Source organism: Lasioglossum baleicum, chromosome 15, assembly GCF_051020765.1.
Source record: "Lasioglossum baleicum chromosome 15, iyLasBale1, whole genome shotgun sequence".
NCBI classification, from domain to species: Eukaryota; Metazoa; Arthropoda; class Insecta; order Hymenoptera; family Halictidae; genus Lasioglossum; species Lasioglossum baleicum.
This window is the reverse complement of record NC_134943.1, coordinates 9633324-9652044: the sequence shown is the minus strand read 5'-3', so window position 1 is coordinate 9652044 and position 18721 is coordinate 9633324. Positions and strand designations below refer to the sequence as shown.

The following is an 18721-nucleotide window of genomic DNA, read 5'->3' as shown; positions in this document are numbered from 1 at the left end:
AACGAACGAGTTTCAGTATACGCGGCACTCGGTGTTGGCCACGCCTATTGGGGAATTGGTAGCACCAAAAATAGGACACAGAGCGTTCACGGTTCTAAAGTAAAGGTTTCAGAGTACTTGCAACGTTCAACGTGAGATCATCAAGTCCTTCCACGGATTCGACTTGTACTATTTACGATCTCCTTGGCTCGTTAACGAACAAGACATCGGGCACCATGAAACGCCTGGAGCGGGGATCCTCGCCGTAGGGGTGGAAGGTCGTCGCTTTCGGTTACTTCGTACCGTCGTCGCGTCGGAACTTTCTCGTTAACGAAGTTTGGAAATAGTGTCGTCGTCGTCGTCGTCGTCGTCGTGCTCGTCGACGTCGACGTCTGCGACGCGTTGGCGGTACCGGCAAGTGGTATCGAGAAAACTTCGCGGGCAAGTACGCCGGTTTAGCTGAGAGTATCGGTTGTGTCTGCAGAGAACGAGAAAGAGAGGGTGAAGGAGGAAGGCCACCGAGGGAAATCGCAGAAATTAGGCTCGGGGAACGGAGAATCGGAAAACGATCGATCCCACGGTCGTGTGGAACGACTCCCGCTGTCTCCTTCGATCTCCCCACCCCCTACGGGAACGTAGCAGCCGTCGTAAAACATGACAAACGCCCGGCTCGCGTAAACACGGTCCCTCGTAAACGGCGCACGTTTCGCATTCACCGAAACTCCCTGAGCTACCCACTGCGAACCGATCGCGAAAACTTTAACCTGATTCCCACCGATAATTTACCCCCGATCGCCACGTGCAACTTTGTTCTCTTCCTGACAGATCACAATAAAACCGCTGTTAAGAAATCTCGCGCAATCTTGACGTCGCACGGTGGACAAAGTTGGACAAACTTGATACGTCTCCAATTTTATAGGGGCCACCGTCGTTTATCGCGAACGTGAACCCCTCGAACAATAATATCGAATACGTTGAATTAGTAAACTATCAACGTCAAAGAGGTTCATCGTAACCGTAAAATCGATCGAGTGCAAGGGGTTGACGCTTCGCTCTGTTTATCCCCGTCCGATTTGACTGGTGCTTCGATCCGATTCTCGCGAATCACCCTGTACAGTGGCGAATAGAATTCGACCGTGATCCTGGTCATAATGCTTAAGGTTGACTCGTAGGTGGAACGTTAGTCGGGTCGCTCGTAAAACGCGAGCCGGAACGTGTCGTCGGGAAACGCGGATCCGTCTCGGACTTTATAGTCTATTTGTTGCTTGACTAACCGGCAAATCTCTCTTTCGCCGAACGGATACGTTTACCACGAGAAGGAGAGAGAGATATATATATATTCGTAACGGAATTCCGATCGACGAGCGATCACCGCGATAACAATAACTACCGTAGTTCGCCGTGAGTGATAGCGAGAGCGTAACGCGTTGTTTTATGCCAGTAATTATCTGTCCCCGTGTGGCGTCCAACGATGCATTATCGAAGTCTAACGAGTCTACGTCAGGAACGACGGGGAACTATCGCCGACTCGCCGGGAGAGACGCTCCATTATTGATAGTAAGCGTTCCCGATCGGAATCGACGATCGGTGAATATTGAACGGGTCCCTTGTTAACCGGGCTGGCTCGACCGCAACGATTCTATTAAACAGGGCCGACGAATTCTGTCGATTACCCATCGCTTCTACGATCGGAAAAAAACGATGCTCGGGGTCGGTGAACCTTCGGGAAGATTGTATTAGAATGCAGGAATAGCTCGATCTCGTGTGGATGAGTAGACTGCGGATTATATGCGTTTATCACAGAAATGAGTAGGTGCAATTTAAAGCAGTGGATAGATCGGAAGGATTGGTTTCAGATGTGGGAATTAGGAATAACGTTGATATCATTAAAAATCGGTGTTACAACGATATGAACCGACACTGACTGGGTGACGTTGTTTACTTTCAGTATAACATAAAGAAACGGGAGGAGGTGCAGGAAGCGACCCAGGAGGAGCCCAATCCACTGATGCGTAAGAAAAAGACGCCAGAGGAATTGGCCGCGGAAGCCGAGGCGGAGGACGAGGACGAGATCACCAGTAAGTATACTGTACCACTCTTCTCAAACTGCTAATAAATATTCCCAAGAAATCTCGATTGACAAATCATAATACCTCTAAACGATCCACTACGAGAAAGAAGCGGTTAGGTGAAATAGGGTTAGCAGGCTTGCAAATTCACGGCACACCCTGGGAGGGAGGGAGCGAGAGAGGAGCTGTCTGACGAATTAATGCGCCGGCAGGGGGTGATCGATGAAAGGTTAACGAGCCGTGGCTAGAAATCAAACATACCCGCCGCCCCCTGCTCGGGCACGGCGAATCTGACGTGTGTCGTGCTGCGTGCCAACGACGTCCATCATTTTTCGTTGAACTCAGTTTACCGTGCAATCACCAGTGATTTACCTTTTTCATCTACGCGTGAATGTTTCCCATCGAATTGATGAAAAACGTTAACCGTCAAGATAAACATCCTCAATGTAAGAACATTTCTGTTCTAACCCTTGTGTCTAAGGAATAGAATCAGGACGAGTTAGAACGTTAGACTATAGATCACAGTAGACCCCTGAACTTTGAACAGTACAATTATAAAAATTGCAGTTTAAAGAATAGAATCATGATTCGCCATGACCCTAACTTACCTTGACCAGTTGAGGATTAGAATGTCAGACCATAGATCATGGTGGATCCATGAATCTTGAAGAGAACAATTCGTCGGCCTCATATGAAAACTGTCTAAGTTCATTTTTATGAAAATTGGGTTCTCAGCTTCGTCTTATTAGGTGCTTCAATTTCTACAGTTTGAGGGTACAGTAAATTCTCTATAGACGCAACAATTTCCACACGATAGATGCGGCCAAGAATATTCCCCCCCAACTTAGTAATCTGATCTCGGCTCGATATATCGGTGTGAACCACTACTAACGCGACGCGGAGCACCAATATTTAATCTTCTTTATTTTTCATAATTTTTTTATGAAATTTTCACCAACATATTCGTGGCATTTTTCGAATGCAAAATGATACGAAACGCGATATAATTTCAACTGTATTTAGTGGTTTAATTGACGATGAACGTTTCGGGCGCAAGGAAGGACAGCGTATCGGAAAGAAAGAGACGCGTGGTCTCTCTTTGCACGCGCTGTCCTTCTGTACGTTCGGCTCGGCCTTTGGAGATAAAAAATAGCTACCCTATACGATAGATGCGACCAAATCCCCCGATGCTGTCGCGTCTATAGAGGATTTACTGTAATAGTTCAGCAATAAGTTGTTAGATAGCGCCACAATATCAGAATCTAAAAACTCCTGATAAAGAAAAATAGTGAAATTTACTTTTTTGGACTTGGGCAATTTTCATATGAGGCCGACGAATTCTAAAAATTGCAGTCTAAGGAATAGAATCCTGATGCGCCGTGACCCTAGCTTACATCTGCGGATTAGAATCGTAGACAATAAACAATAGTAGGCCCCTGAAGAGAGGCTTCCACTAGGATAGCAAGACTAATGCCACGCGGCGTGTCTGCCTGTCTGTTTCAGAAATCAAGAACGCGTTAGGCACGCATATACAAGATATCAAAGATCAAGTACTGGAAGGTAAATGCGACCTCCAATAAGCCTACCTGCACCCCAAAGCGGTCGGTGAGCAGTGGCGGCACTATGTGTCGTCAGGGCCGCATCCGCCTCTCAGCCCCTACGACACCACGCGGAAGGGAACGGCTCAGATCCTCAGTGTCGAGAAAGAAGCGAAGGGAAACAACGATCAAACCACCGAGAACAAGTAAACGCCAGCGTCTCCGTCCTCGTCGTCTTCTTCGTTGTTCGAGCACCGATCGATCCGAGATTCCGATTGGCCGCATTCTCTTCACTCCGGAACCAGAGGAGGCGAACCAAACAAACAAGACAGACAAAATTGAAGAGCAAGATTAGCGAAACAGGATAGGAAAGCAGCGGAGGATGCAACGATACTCGAGACGCAATGACGGAACAACAATGCCAACGATCGCGTCGAGGGCTTTTCGAGGTGCGTCGAGCACGATCACGAGGAACTCGAACATCGAACGATTCCTTGGATCGATATCGACGCGTCCTAAATACTCTTCATCGTTTCGGCCATCCTTTTCGTCGATATCGATGTCTCGAGTGAGATGGGTCGGGGAAGTTAATCGTTCCGACGATTGGGAATGAATGGGAAAAAAGAGAGAGTGTACATGAGAGGAATTCGGAGTGTAGAAACAGTTTCGAGAAGGTAGAGAGAGATGATGTAGAGGTTTAAGATGATGAGGGGAAAATTGTGTCCAAAGTCCATATTTGTCTGAGCCATAGCGATCGCAGGGAGAAGACGAAGCTACGTTAGGTCCATCTGTTAAAGTCTTCAATCGTTTTAACGAGTAGAGGCTTGTTAGAATGATGTTAGAAGATGAGAGAGAGAGGAAGCTGTAAAAATAGAGAAAAGATGAAGAAATTGGGACGGGAAAATTCGCTAGTCGTACAGGGAAAAGAATAGAGAAGAAATAGGTACAGTTAAGAGAAGGCGAAAGAATAGAGTCCAAGTTGAAATTTTTCTGATCGATCGACAGTAAACGGTAGACCATTGATTAGGGGACAGGAAGAATGTTTGGATTATGCGGTTCCGCTCTTCAGTGTTGTCTATTGAAGCGGAAGATACTGGAGTCGGTGTAACGAGGCGGAAATAATTTAGCGAATGATCGAAGAAGACGATGATAGTGAAAAACTTGCAGGGTAAGAAAAGGGTTCTCGAGCGTTGTAAAATAATTGAATCGGGGAAGAAGATGTTAAAGAAGTTCATGATGAAGATGTGGGATGAAGGGGATTGTGTGGAATAATTTAGTGGTTGCTTAGAGAGGAGGATGAGGATGATGAAAAAGAATGCAGACGGAGATGGAGATTGAGATCAAGGTGAAGGATGAAGAAGAGGGCTCTTGGACACTGTCAAATAATTTAGTGGATGCATGAAGAAGACGTTGAAGATGGAGGATGAAGAAGGCTGTGGTTCTTGAACACTGTGAAATAATTTAGTGGATGCAGAGGAAGTCGAAGGTCCAGATGAAGGATGAAGAAGGTTATTGTACACTGTGAATTCAGTGGATGCATTGGGAAGAAGAAGATGAGGCTGAGGAAGATGGACTTTGGATGCAAAATAATTCGTAGTGCTTGGAGAAGAAGATGAAGAGCTTGAAGAAGAAGCTGAAGTGCTAGGAGAGGAAACTGAAGCTGCTGAAGAGAGAAACGAGGGAGGAAGAAAAGGGTTTCGCGACAATGGGAATGTCGATCGACGAGAACCGAAGAAGACGATGGGGGTGGAGGTACGGGGATGAAAGTTCGCGGGATTGACGGGGGAGCCGGAGGCTATCTTTCCCGAAGACGATGACGGGACGAGACCGAGAGAGCTGCATATAGACGCGAGGACGTGGAATAGTCGTTCGTGCCATCCGATTTGAACCTGAAAGAGGAACGATCCAGAGAAACCAAAAGTTAAAAAACACAATGTCGATGCCGGAGCGGTCTATTCGTTGAACGATGCGATCGCCGAGCAAAGACACCGTGAAGATCGAGACGAAGTGGATCAAGAGGATCACGAAGAACAAGTGGATCGTTTCGAGTTCTCTTCAAGATCGCGAGAAGATCAAGGCGCGGACGAGACACGTGAGCAGTCGAAGGGCGCGTGCATATAAATATACTTATACATATAAATATAAATAAAGAAAAGTATAAATATATAAATAAATAAATATATATATACATACTGAGTAAGAGAAACAAACAAACAATACAAACAGGACAAAAAAAAATGATGAAACAAACAAGTAACAACCAAAAAAACCAAAAACAAGACAAGTTAAAAAAGGTATAAAACCACACGGCGCACACACACACACACACATACACATACAGACACGCCCTAGTACCTAAGTTTCTAGCGAATTTTTCGAATAGCGTTACTAAATGGCAAAACGGAAAAAAAAGTGAACAAAATACCTTTTACCGGTAGCGGAGTTACGTAGTGACTAGTTCGTTCGACGGCTGTTCAAACAAACAAACAAAAAAGAGAAAGACGAGAATTAACAAACCAGAAACGGAGATCCGAATGGAGGGAGAGTTCATTGTATCGTTATGATTACACTGTGTCGGTTGAATTGAATTTGAACCAGGTTTACGGATTATTCGTTCATAGTTTATTGTACACGAACACACATACACCCGCGGTCATTGTTCTTATCGATTGTTACCATTTGGGCGTTTGTATTTAGAGAGAGGAAAATTATGCAAATGTCGAAAACGAAAAAAAATATAAAACGACAAAAAAAAGAACTAAAACAGAGAACGAGAACGAGGAAGAAGGAGATGATGAATGATAATGATGTTGAAGAAGAAGGAGAGAGGAAGAACGAAAACCAAGCCAAGTCGAGGCGAGGATCGAGGGCCACGAGAAACGCGAAAGAGGAGCCAACAACGCGAGACTGGACTGCCCAGAGAGAAAACACACAACTCAAACGTACCCGAAAACATTTGTAAACGAACACACCACGTACATTCGCAAATGTACACTCTCAAACAAGCATTTCACATTATATTCGCGAACAACATTCAAAGAAATTCGGTCACACGGGACAAACACACAGAGACACGGATAGATGTTCACGGAGGTTTCGATACCTGCTGAAACATTGTGATACACAGTCAAACACGAATGCTAGGCAGCAGACCTTGAACCAGAGTGACACCGGCGGCCCTTGCTCTACCTTCCGTCCGAGAATCGATTTCCTTCGAGATCCGCGGTCGATTGGCGCAGGCAGACGCGTAACACCTGTTCTTGGCGGCAGTTTTCGATTAGAGTGTTGACATAATTCTGCGACAAAGAGAGAGAGAGAGAGAGAGAGAGAGAGAGAGAGAGAAAGTGAGAGGAGAGAGGGAGAGATGAAAAAATGTTGAAAACGTTACTCGACTACCGCGTTCAAAAAAGCGTAGAGAAAAAGCTCGCCTAGGACGAGCAGCACTGAATCCTCTCGCAGTGGAGAGACAACACAGAGTAGCAAAACGAAAAATACAAAGAAATATGCCTTTCTTTCACGTTTATACGGTGCGTTTCTATCGAGCGTAATTGTACATGTAGGTTAACAAGAAAAAAAAAACAAAATCGTTTCAGCTTCGTCGACGAAGACGAAGACGAAAACGAAGAGGAGGAGGAGGAGGAAAAACTAGAAGAAGAAAAAGAGGGAAAGAGATACAGGGGGGGATTTATGTGTTCTATACGGTGGATCTGTCTCGTGAGGAATAAGTATAATAATGTGGGGGTCGAGAGTGCAGAGAGGACAGGTTTTCACGTGTTGCGAACCGATTATTCCCCGGTAACGGTGTTCACGATGTTCACGCAGGTGTTTCTTGATCGAACAGGTGTTTTCTCACGCGAAAACAGGGGTGGACGGGACGGACAGAGCATCGACTGCCGGCGAGATCAAACGCGAGCCTTATACATATACAAATGAGTGGAACACGAGGCTGGGAATTGCTGCATTCGATGAAACAGATAAACGAGGAGTTAATACGACAGTTCAAAATCTCGACCCCTTGCTCTATCATTTTGACCAGACTATGAAAAGCTAAGCATCAGGTCACCTCATAAGCAGACTGCGAATTTTGTGCATTGGTGATTATAACGACAAGGTAAACTGCTAAAAACTCTGAACAGATGGTACATTCTCTTCGGTCATTAACTTCTGATTCATGCAATCGAACTATTTAAATTTTCTCATATTCTAATCGCGTTACACGATGACTGTACATGCGATCAGAATCATAATGCAAGGGGTTGGTGCGATACTTAAATTCTTACAAATTGTTTACGATACCTTCCATTGTTGAACAAAAATTTCTTGCTTCGGGATTGGTCGTTTCCCTTGCAGTTTCTTGCTCCTTCGATCCGGATAGGTCTTCCAAGAGAGAATTAGTCATCTCCTGGAATCGAGATAAGGTTACACGTTATTGAAAGATATATTTATATATAAATTATATACATATATATACATATATATACATATAAATTTCAAATTGAGTTGGTATATGTATAGGGGCAAATTAACGCGGATAGGAAGAATTGGGAACCGTTTTTTGTACGAACATAGGGAAGACCGAATACGAGAAGTGTACTTGTTTATGTTCGATATCGTTCTGAATATGTCTGTTCTTGCTTCCTGTTCACCGTTCAAACTCTTTCTATGTCTGTCTCTCTGTATCTGTCTTTTTTCTAACTTTCTATTTCTATCACTGTCTTTCTCTTTCTCTCTCTCTCTCACACACTCACTCTCTATGTCTGTCTCTCTCTTGATCGATCGTTTATTCTAAAAACGCAAACTCTACAAAGGCTACTCCTCCGATTTCTTCGCGAACACTCGAAACACACGGCCATCAAACGACGCACGCTCTTCGCGCTATAATCTACGTCCGAGCCTGTTTCCAGAGCGAAGCTTCTCGACCGAGTGTACACGCGTCGCAACAAACGTGAACAAACGGTGGCGTTTTCTGTTAGCGAAGAGAAGAAAGTACGAAAAAATCGACTATATTAATAATAAATGACATAGACGCATTAAAGAACATTTAAAAATTTTTGTTTCGAACATTACGAAGTTAAATGAGAGGAAAACATACGAAATTAATTGCTCAATGAGGAAGGAAATTCGAAGAAATTCGATAATAGAAAACGTCACAACCCCAACGCGAGCCGGAAAAATCAGAAGTCGGAAGGCCTTCTACCCGAGAGAAAACGGAAAACTCAAAGAAAAAAAAAACGACACGGACAAAACTTGAAAACATTGTTTTTGTGTACATACATACAAAAAAAAAAATAACGGAACGCATGTCAGCTTTCAGTGTGCCGTCAGTTCACACTCTGTTCTTTCTCGATGTAAGTGTACGCACCTGCTAGCCGAATAGCGTCAACGATTCTCTCTGTTTGCCGATTCGCGCGACACCGCGAAGAAATCTCGCACGCGAGAGAAACAAAACGGGAAACAAGAAAAAATATCCCGAACAGTTCTCCTTGTAATCGGAAATCGAACGAGGGGCCGGGTCTCCAGACGATTCTCTCCTCGATCTGCCGAGAGAAAAGTTGTCCCGTGTAAAAGGGAAAAGCTGCGGGGGCGGTCACAGTTTTCCCGAAGTTTCTCCCGGCTCGCTGAAACGCCACTCTCCGGCTGTTTGTCCGCGAAAAACAAACCCGAGAACTTTCCCTCGGCTAAAAAGTCTTCTGGAATCGACCACGGGGAAAGAGTAGAACAACTTTCCAGTGGGATTTGAACGGGGAGTCGATTAATCGTTCGATTCTTCGTCGGGCAGCGTGTTTGAACGGTTTCGATGCGGCGTCGCGCGAATTATAGATTAAAAAATATGTAATCAAACGGAGAAACGTAGGAACTATCGTGTCTCTACGTGCATGCTAGCCGTTTCTCTCTTGTCTGTCGATGTCGTTGATTTTCGAAACTCTCTATGGCTTTTCCTCGGACAACGATCCTCGGCAATCTACGAATGTCCGGGACAAGTTTGCTAACTACTTTGCGAAAATTTTGACGGAAACTCTAAAAGTAGACTGCTAACTTCAGAGACGGCTGAATACGTTCTTCGCGTTATGTGGGGTCAAGTAAAATAATCTGAAATGAGTGTAAGTTGGTCCAATTTACTTTAAATGGTGCAGAGGAGATTAAAAATGTTAACTTGCACGATGATCTAGTTTTATTATATTGTTCTTCTAGAAGAGGCTCGAAAAATTCTTCTTCCATCTTCAATGGCAAAGATGACAGTGATTAAAATTTTGTTTCAGACCAGAGACGTGTTAAAAAGTATGACAATTTCAAGAAGAAACGAGGCTCGAGAAATTTGCCTAAAAATCTGCAGTCTGGTGCTAAATTCGCGTTGTAAATTTTTGCAAAGGAGTGTAAACGTGTGGTAATAATAAAGGCTAATAATTGTCGAGGACGATTATCGAGGATCGTTAGTATGCGAGGCTCGCATTCTTCTCACTGCGTCGCTTTCGCGAGCCCTATACCGATTCTGAGCATAGATTGGTGCCATAAATCCTCGGCCACGCCCACCCCCTCCCGTCCAGCAGCGTCCCCAACCAATCGGATCCACGGAAACCGTCTCGCAGTCTCTGATTCTCCCGTACAACTCTACTCGATACACACTTCAAGTCAATTACTCAATAATTAATCCAAAGAAATATAAAAGTATATATGTATATGATCTCTTTAGAAAGGAAGGATGAGTCTGATGATGATAATGATAATGTTTGAGGATGATGATGATGACGATGAGCAGCTGGTAACACACAACTGGTTTTGCGAATGTTTGCGAATAGATAATTGTAACTGTAACACGCTCGAATTTCCGAGCTTCTGTGAAGGAGTTCATGGAGTTTCGCGATCGAGACGCTTTAAAGGGATTATGTGAAAGTTCAAACGCTCGAACAGGAACGTCTTTGCTCGACGGGGACCGTCGTGTCTCATTATCACGACTAACAGAAGGAAAGTAATTAAACTCGACATCAAATTATACCGACAACTTCGAACTTGAAACCGCTTAACTACTATCTAGCAGCCAGCGATGTGTAGTTTCGTAGAACTGTGTTTTGCTGTTCCTTACTCTTGCGCTCTATCTCTCCTATCTCTCTTTCTCTCTGTCACTCTCTCTCTCTCTCTCTCTTTCTTTCTGTCTATCTATCTATCTCTACAAAAGTTTCCTCTTTCACACACACTCTCTGGTTTCACGATCGTAGCAACTTTTTCTCTTTCGACGTCCCTGCTCGATGTGTCCCTACGCTCGAAAATATTACTCTTCGACGACGAGATTACAAAGTAAAACAATAAAAAAAAAAACAAAAAGAAGAACGACAACTCGACCCAAACCAAAATACAACATAGTGAAACACGAAAATACGAAAAAAAAAAATGATTATAACGAAACAAAGCAAATCCTGTTGTCGTCGCTATACTATACCGTTACTACAGCTGATTAATGTCGTGTGTCGTTGTTGTTTCTCGATGTGATATCAGCATGGATGTTGTTCGTCGCGTTGTCTAGTCGATGTTAACGTCACCGCTGACAACTTAGCACGATTCTGTTCCCCTTCTTTCTTGATCGTTTCTTATATTATACATTGTTAACGCTCTATATAAATATATATAAATACATATATATATATATACATATACATACACGTACACACACATATGTAAGCTCTGACAAATTGATTAAAGCTTCTGTGCCTTTAGTTTTTCGTCTACTTTAATCCACGTTTCTAAAGATCGTTTACTGTTACGCTGTCTCTATGTATTCTTTCCACGAAGAGTGGACACCGAAAATCTTATCGGACGTACAAATTAATTCGCAAATTTATTGTTCACACACAAAATACATTATTCGGATAATTTTTATTTCGAGTAATGATTCTCGATGCAACTGAATCGTTGTCAGGAGAAAATCGAGCAACAAGAGGAATGATTTGTTGCCATTTTCGTTGTCCACTCTTCAGCCTAAAATTCTCGAAACTCGCCGAACTCTGAGCAGGCCGTTCGCCGACGATTTTTCACGGGACACAGGCTCGTTGGAAAACTGACAATTCCACGAGGAAAGGCAAACGATTCGAGGCGAAACAGGAAAAATAAGAAACGCAATAAAACATTCGCGTGAACGCTCTCGAGGCTTTCTCTTGTTCTCCGATTTCTTGACACCTGGCGGACACACACGTTCACGAACGCTGCGAGCCCCCGAAACAAACAAAGCGAAAATGGAAAAAGGAAAAAAACGAGTGTTCCTCCGACGGGAACCCTGTCTCCCCCCTCTCATTTCTCCACCTCCCCTGAAAAGCCACCCTAAGCCTGCGGCACGTGGCAAGTGATACAAACCGAGATACTTAAATCTACTTGATTCGTGTTTCATAGGACTTTAATCGACAAGAGGCGAAGAAAAAAAACGGGAAATCAAAAAAAAAAAAGAAGATGAAGATGAAGAGGAAACGACACGCGTCTCGTTCCGAGGTCCTTGCCCCTCGATTTCGGGAATCGGAACGGGCTATCGATCGATCGATCCTCGCGTGAGAATGAATTCTGTTTTCATGAGAAATTCGCCCTTATTCCACCGTTCTAAAATCCTGTATCAATTTTAGCTTCATGGGACCGACTGAACAAAGACTTGACAACAAACAAAAGACTAAACAATCCAAAGTTCTGAAAAATTTACAGAAACTCGACATTTCCGATTATGGTACAATTTACAGTAGGGAAAGTTGGTGTACAGACATTTTGTTGGAGTTCCGTATAATTGCGCGAGGGTTTGAAGAAGATCGATCGTAGTTGCTCAGTGATCGATGGATCGTTGGAGCGAGGCGCGCGGCGTCGTCCAAGTATATATGATAATTATATAAATATATATAAAAGATATTTAAAGGACCTTTCGTAGGCGTTTAACGATCGGACGCAGCGCATTTAACCGGCGAATTAAACGGAGACGCGTTAGATACAAGAAACAATTTCACGCCGAAACCCCGTTTAGGACAACACACGTCGAAACGACGACGGAACCGTTCTGTTTTTCTCCATGTACATAGTCTCGCGTGAAAAGAACCCAGGAGCCCGCGTTTTAGCGTTTAAAACAAAACAAAAGGGAGAAGAAAAAAATCCGCGAGGAGTATTAATTGAGGCGTGTGAGAACCGAGAACGAAACTTGATTGCGAGAACCGGCAAAAAAAAAGAAACATTCGATCGCTTTCGGTCCCTCGAGGAATTTATAAATTTTTCCGAGGGCCGATCACGGCCTCCGATAGTCCCGACAAAATTATCACCGTGGATCCTCGAGGCTCCGTGAGAGATCGGTGATTTATTGTTTAAAAGAAAGAAAAAACGCATGACCGACTCGACTTATATATTCAGAGACAACGACACAACGCATTATAAAGTAATAATCGATAACTTACACGTTATTATAGATCGACGTACTATTGTTATGATCTCTTGATCTTCGACGATCGACGACGACAACGGATCGTCGTGGTCGGATCGACAGCCGTAGTCTCGGTGAGAGAAACAATTTTAAGGGGAAAAGAGATAAGACGAACGCGAAGAAAGAGGATTACACAGTTTTAGACGATAAGAGATAAACACACACCTCTCATTGAGTAAACTCACCCACCGATCCCCCGCAAGCCAATCCCCTGACCCGTGAAACGGAGAGCTATTTCTCTGGTGAATGATAATTGACCCTGCTATTGTGCTCGAATTAGTACTGCGCTCGTTAAGGTTGGCTAACGAAAGAATAATTGGTACTCTCTCTTATCGGCTTGCCGGCGCATTGTGCTTTATCGGGCGGTGTGCGGTGAGGCAGAAAGTTGTTCATATTGTGACGGAACGTGGCAATTGTTTGTGCCCACCTTCTGCATAAAATTACAATTTTTCATATTAAAATCAAAAACAATTTTAAGATCACTGTATAACTGCGTCATTGGAAAATCGATCGATTTCTAATTAAATTTCACTATATTGTACATTTACTCATTTTATATAAAACTCTTTTTCCCTTCTGAAATTCAGAAACAGTGTAAAAATACTGTAAAAATCACTATTAGAATTGTCTATTAATTTGCACGTTTGGTTGAGAAAGTATTTGAGGAAACGGATAAATCACAGTGTAACGTAGCTTCGGAGGTACACTAACTGCAGAACTATGTTTCGAGCACGGTAAAAGGGTCGAGGAGTATCGAAAAGGGCGAGAAACGTTCACGGTGTTTAAACAAGTAAGTAGACGTTAGCTTTGTATACAAGAGAGCGCGGAGAGTACGATGATGATAATGATGATGATGATGATTAAGAGAAAGGGAGAGCTGCGATTCGATCGAGAGATACACACGCGAGAGAACGATCCCTTCGGTGGCTACCGTTCGTAGACGATCTATGGATCGCGATCGGCGCGCCGATAACTTCGAGCGGACTTGTGCGATTTTTAAGAGCTGTACAGTGTTTTGCGAACGCGGCGATTCGCTGTCTGTCGATTCGCGGAGACCTCGAAGATACATTCTAATTTCAGTTTCATATAAAGATTCGGATCAGTCGACGAGTTATGATTAATATAAATTTTCAAGAATGAAGTATTGATTCTAGTGGGAAGCCAAAAATTAACTCTTTGCTCTCGGATAATCTTCTCAGATCACCCACGCAATTATTTATTTATTATTTATGGAAAGAATTGCTGTATTCGAGAGAGAGAGAGAGAGAGAGAGAGTCGGTTGGAATTTTTATTGCGAAAGAAAAATTTGATATTCGAGTTGTTGACCAGGGTCGAGTGCAAAGTGTTAATGTTTGAATGGATACTTTTCTTGCAATGCACAGTGGAATCGATATCTAAAGAGATTCTAAGAATCTTTGATAGAACTAGGTTAATTACGATTGTTTGAAAGTAGGACCACCGAGAGACCAGTGAAAGGAACAGCAACTTTTCACTCGTCCCAAAGCAGTGATAACAAGCTCCGCTGACTCTTCTGTCTTCGATAAGGACGAAGTACAAACAGCAGAAAAATTGAAAAGTCACCGGGGAACTTCTAAATTAACACTTTGGCTACCTATTCGCTAGTTCTCTAATGATTGTGCAGACTTTAATGGCTGCACAAGAAAGTTCCATAACAATCTCTTTAAAGACAATCTCAAAGGAAATCGTTACGTTGTATTACGCAAGACAGTACCTGTTGCTTTGCGAATAAAACTGCTGTGGCTGTTAAACAATTTTATATTTACCGTTCATTCTTAAGTGGAGCGACAGTCAGCTGCTAAAGTGTTAATTGCGTTCGCGAGAAGGAAAGAATGAGGATCGTTCGAGGAATCCGCAGCGGAGACAATCGTTTCGAACGCTTCGGTGTTTTGAAACGATCGAATTGAAACCATCAGTTTTGCAATGAAAATCGGGGGACAGCGTTTCGCCATCGACCTTGTTGGACATGTTTCGATCACGCTTGTACCGTGCCCGGTATCTTCGCAAATTCGTTGAACCGAGAAGCAATACTCTAGATGCCTATAATTTACTACTAATAATATGTGTCTTTTACGAAGGGAAAATCGAAACTCGCGCGAACAAACAAACACCAGCACACATAACATCAGACACACAACACACACAGGCAACACTGTTACCGTGCTCAACCCATGGACGACCGTCGACTATCTCCATGCGCCGATCTACCACGTGCCCCATAGATGTTTTACTCAATTTTTTATAGAAAAATGCTCCACGAACGAGAGAAAAGAGTACTCATGGACCACGTTTACTTTCAACATTTTTATAGATTATTCGCACCGATTTTGAAGGCGTTCGTGCGAATAATTGGCTCGTTTCTCGACAAAACTAGAATGATGCTCTTTTTCTCCTGTTGGAAATTATGGTCGACCATGGAACCGTCTTCTACAGTGACTGGTTTCAGAGTTCTTTTATAATCATTGGAATTGTGAAACTGGGAGAGTGATTGGACCACTATGAACATTGATAAAGAAAATCAAAAATGACAGTGTTACTATCCTCTTCCTTTTGATGTGAATCATTTGTGTCCAATCAAAATAAAATTACACTTGTTTTGTTATCAGTCCGACCATTAGATTATTAATTGACTGTGAATTCTAAAGTGTAAATTTGGCTTGCTCCCCTATACTATCTCAGAAAATCGTCAAAATGATTTTCACAAAACGACATGTAAACCAGTCGATTGGAATAATTGATGGTTCAATGGTTGGAACGTTTGCTAGACCGCGAAGAGTAAAGGCGTATCAACAATTTTGGCTGCCAAGCCACCGCGAGTGTGGCGATTTTTAAACGATAGTATACTAATTCCAAGAAATTTACTTGGGCATTAATAATCGTAGGGGTTTGCGAACGGGATAAATTCTGTGATAAAAGAAAAAGGGAAAAAAGGTAATTGGTTTGCGTGTTCGATCGCAGAGCCTGTCCACTTCTTGAGACTACCACCGTGGGTGTAGTAAAAAGGACACCGTGGTCTTGCAGGCGCATGGGCACGCTTAGGGTTGTCGATGGGTTCAGGACGAGGCACGAACCAAAGAAACGAAACATCGATTGCAATACTTCTCGGCGTTCCTTCTCACGGTTACCGAAAAATATGAGAAAATAAAATGATAAAAAAGGAAGAAGCTGTGGGAGCAGAACGTGGACTACGAAAGCGTGTTGCAAACGTTCACGTATCAACACCCTCCGTGCGATTTTGTGTCCGGACGTCCGAGGACCAATTATCGTAGATCGTTGATCGATGGATCAATCGGAATTATCAAAGCGGATCGGTCGAAGCACGGGAAACGGTACGAACCGGGACGCACGGTGATCTGAAACTGAAATTTTGTTGTTCAGTATGTTAATTTAACTCGGAAACATATAACTCGTTTGTTACCTTACGCGATTCGTCAAGCAGCAATTTAAAAAAAATTTTATTATGAACTCGGACTTCATAACTTCAATGCATACTTTTATACTTCCAACAAGGATGTTAAATTTTTTAAACAAATTAAAAGTAGATGCCGAGGTATTGGAAATGAATAGTTAAATTTTGGTTTTGGATCGCCATGCGACGAGACGATCCCGAAGGAGACGATCGCACGAAGCTTGCTCGACGGATCATTGTAGAATATTTGCTTTTTCGTTTTCTTTGTAGGGAGTGACACCAATGATGAGAGGAGAACGATGATCGATGAGTGATTTTAGCGATCGGCGCGAAACGAGTTTGTTGTTGAAGCGTTTTCATGTAACGCGCAGCGTTTGAGACATAAATCACGGATGATGATTGATAATATTATGTTGTTGTTAGATTATGTACATTATATACATATACATCATTATATGTATGTACATGTATACATACGCGCATACATTGATATAAAAGTGGAGTAAACTTAGATTTAAGATCACTTGTTCACAGGAACACACACTATACACATTCGGACTCTGTGTTGGCAATAAAATAACCGTTTACTTGGAAACGACGAATTTTCGTTTCTGTTATTCATTTTGAAGATGTGAAAAAAAGATTAAATATTCTCGTAGAATTGACGTTCCCTGTTGGACAAATTTTTAGGTGATTTTTAGGAAATTGAACTATGGTGCTTGAAAACTTAGAAATTAATTTCATTGATAAAATAGCTTTCACGGGGTACGAGAGGGTTAAGGGAGAATTGTAAATTTTTTCCTCAGCGAGGGAAACAGCAGTTGTCGAGGAAATTGGTGCAACATCGTACCAAAAGTTGTCCACATGTCAGGGAACGTACGGAAGAAATTCGTCGTGCCAAATAAAAGGTTAATGGACGTGCGAACGCGAGAACATGTTCCCACACAGGCAACAATACGACACGACAGAGCGACACACGATTTCGTAGCTGTGCCCGCGAGTAGAAGGGGTTGCTACCCCTATGACAAAACAACCCTGGACACGGTCCCGGATAGAGACAGTCTCAACTTTAAACAGACGAATTTCCAACTGAAATAAAGCATTACCGAAATCCCTGTCCTATTTAATCAATCGTTTTATTCGAGTGTACAAAATTAATTCATAGCCCTTTCTTCGTTTCATTGTTATTTTGCAAACAACCAAAATACATTCGTGAACAAAAACCAATGTAATCTTGCTCGTTCATCGCTTCGAGGACAAACAGTTTAATCGTTTGAAGATTAAAAAGAATGAATTCAATTGTTCTGAAAGTCCGATATTTTTGTCCTAGCTTTAAGGTTCAAGGCTTCGATGCACGATCCACTTTTCTAAGGGAGATATTTTTAATATTTAAGAAAATCCAGTACCTCGAAGGGTTGAATGTAAAGGGTGGAAAGAAAAAGGGACACTGTCGTGTAGGAAAGGATGCTGTTCTTGGTGTGCAATAATTTAAATAAAACAGTGGTCGGTCTCTGGTCCGGGGCCTTTGTCGCGCGTGAAAAATGCATAGAATTCCAGATCCCGCGTTCGTCCCTTTCCTGGATCGTTCGAGCGACGAGCACGTTGGTCGATCTTCCTTTCCGAGTGTTTCTCGATTTCTGTGTTTCTCTCGAAAGAGAAAAAGGAAAAGCGTCGCGACGCTTTCGTCGCTCGAAGACGGGATAAAAGGCGAAGATCGACGTTCGATGTGGAAAATCGCGAAGCAGAAGGACGGAATACAAACGAGGGGGAAAATAAAAGAAGAACCGAAAGAGAGAAGGATAATCGGGCTTTCCTCTTCCTAGTTATTGTACCCGAAACGATTACACGGCGTTTCTTTTCGGCTTTCACCGGCGGGAGAGAAGGAACACAATAAGAATTTTCCAAATATAAAGCAACAACAGAATGAACTGAACAAAAACTCGATACGCGAACGATAAAAATTGAAACCGAACGAATACATGCACGAGGGAGGGATTTTTAGGGGCGCGCCTCGTCGTTATTAGCTCTTAATACCGATAGTAATACTACGAGTAATAATAAACAAGAAGTGGATTAACCAGAATATGCGTTTATGTTATTTAGTTCTAAAAAATGGAAAAAAATGTAATAAAAGTCAATCGTGTTACCAAACCCCCCTGTCTCGTTATTTATCCTGACCTCACGTATACTTTAATATTTTGATTATTGTTGTCATCGGTCTATGGATCTTCATGCAGTTTCCCATGTTTGTCTCCTATCTCATAAAAATTAT

The 18721-nt window shown here is 42.8% G+C and overlaps 1 protein-coding gene across 3 annotated transcripts in view; it reads left to right on the top strand.

The window, feature by feature from the left end:
• Cpx (synaptic transmission protein complexin) overlaps positions 1 to 18600 on the top strand; it is a 420394-nt gene extending 401794 nt beyond the window's left edge. For all 3 annotated transcript variants that reach the window (XM_076439911.1, XM_076439910.1, XM_076439912.1), the window contains 2 exons: positions 1928 to 2057; positions 3552 to 18600. In XM_076439911.1, coding sequence (XP_076296026.1) covers positions 1928 to 2057; positions 3552 to 3628 — 207 coding nt within the window. In that variant the 3' untranslated portion in view covers positions 3629 to 18600. The remainder of the gene's footprint in view (positions 1 to 1927; positions 2058 to 3551) is intronic.
• The last annotated feature ends 121 nt before the right edge of the window (positions 18601 to 18721 follow it).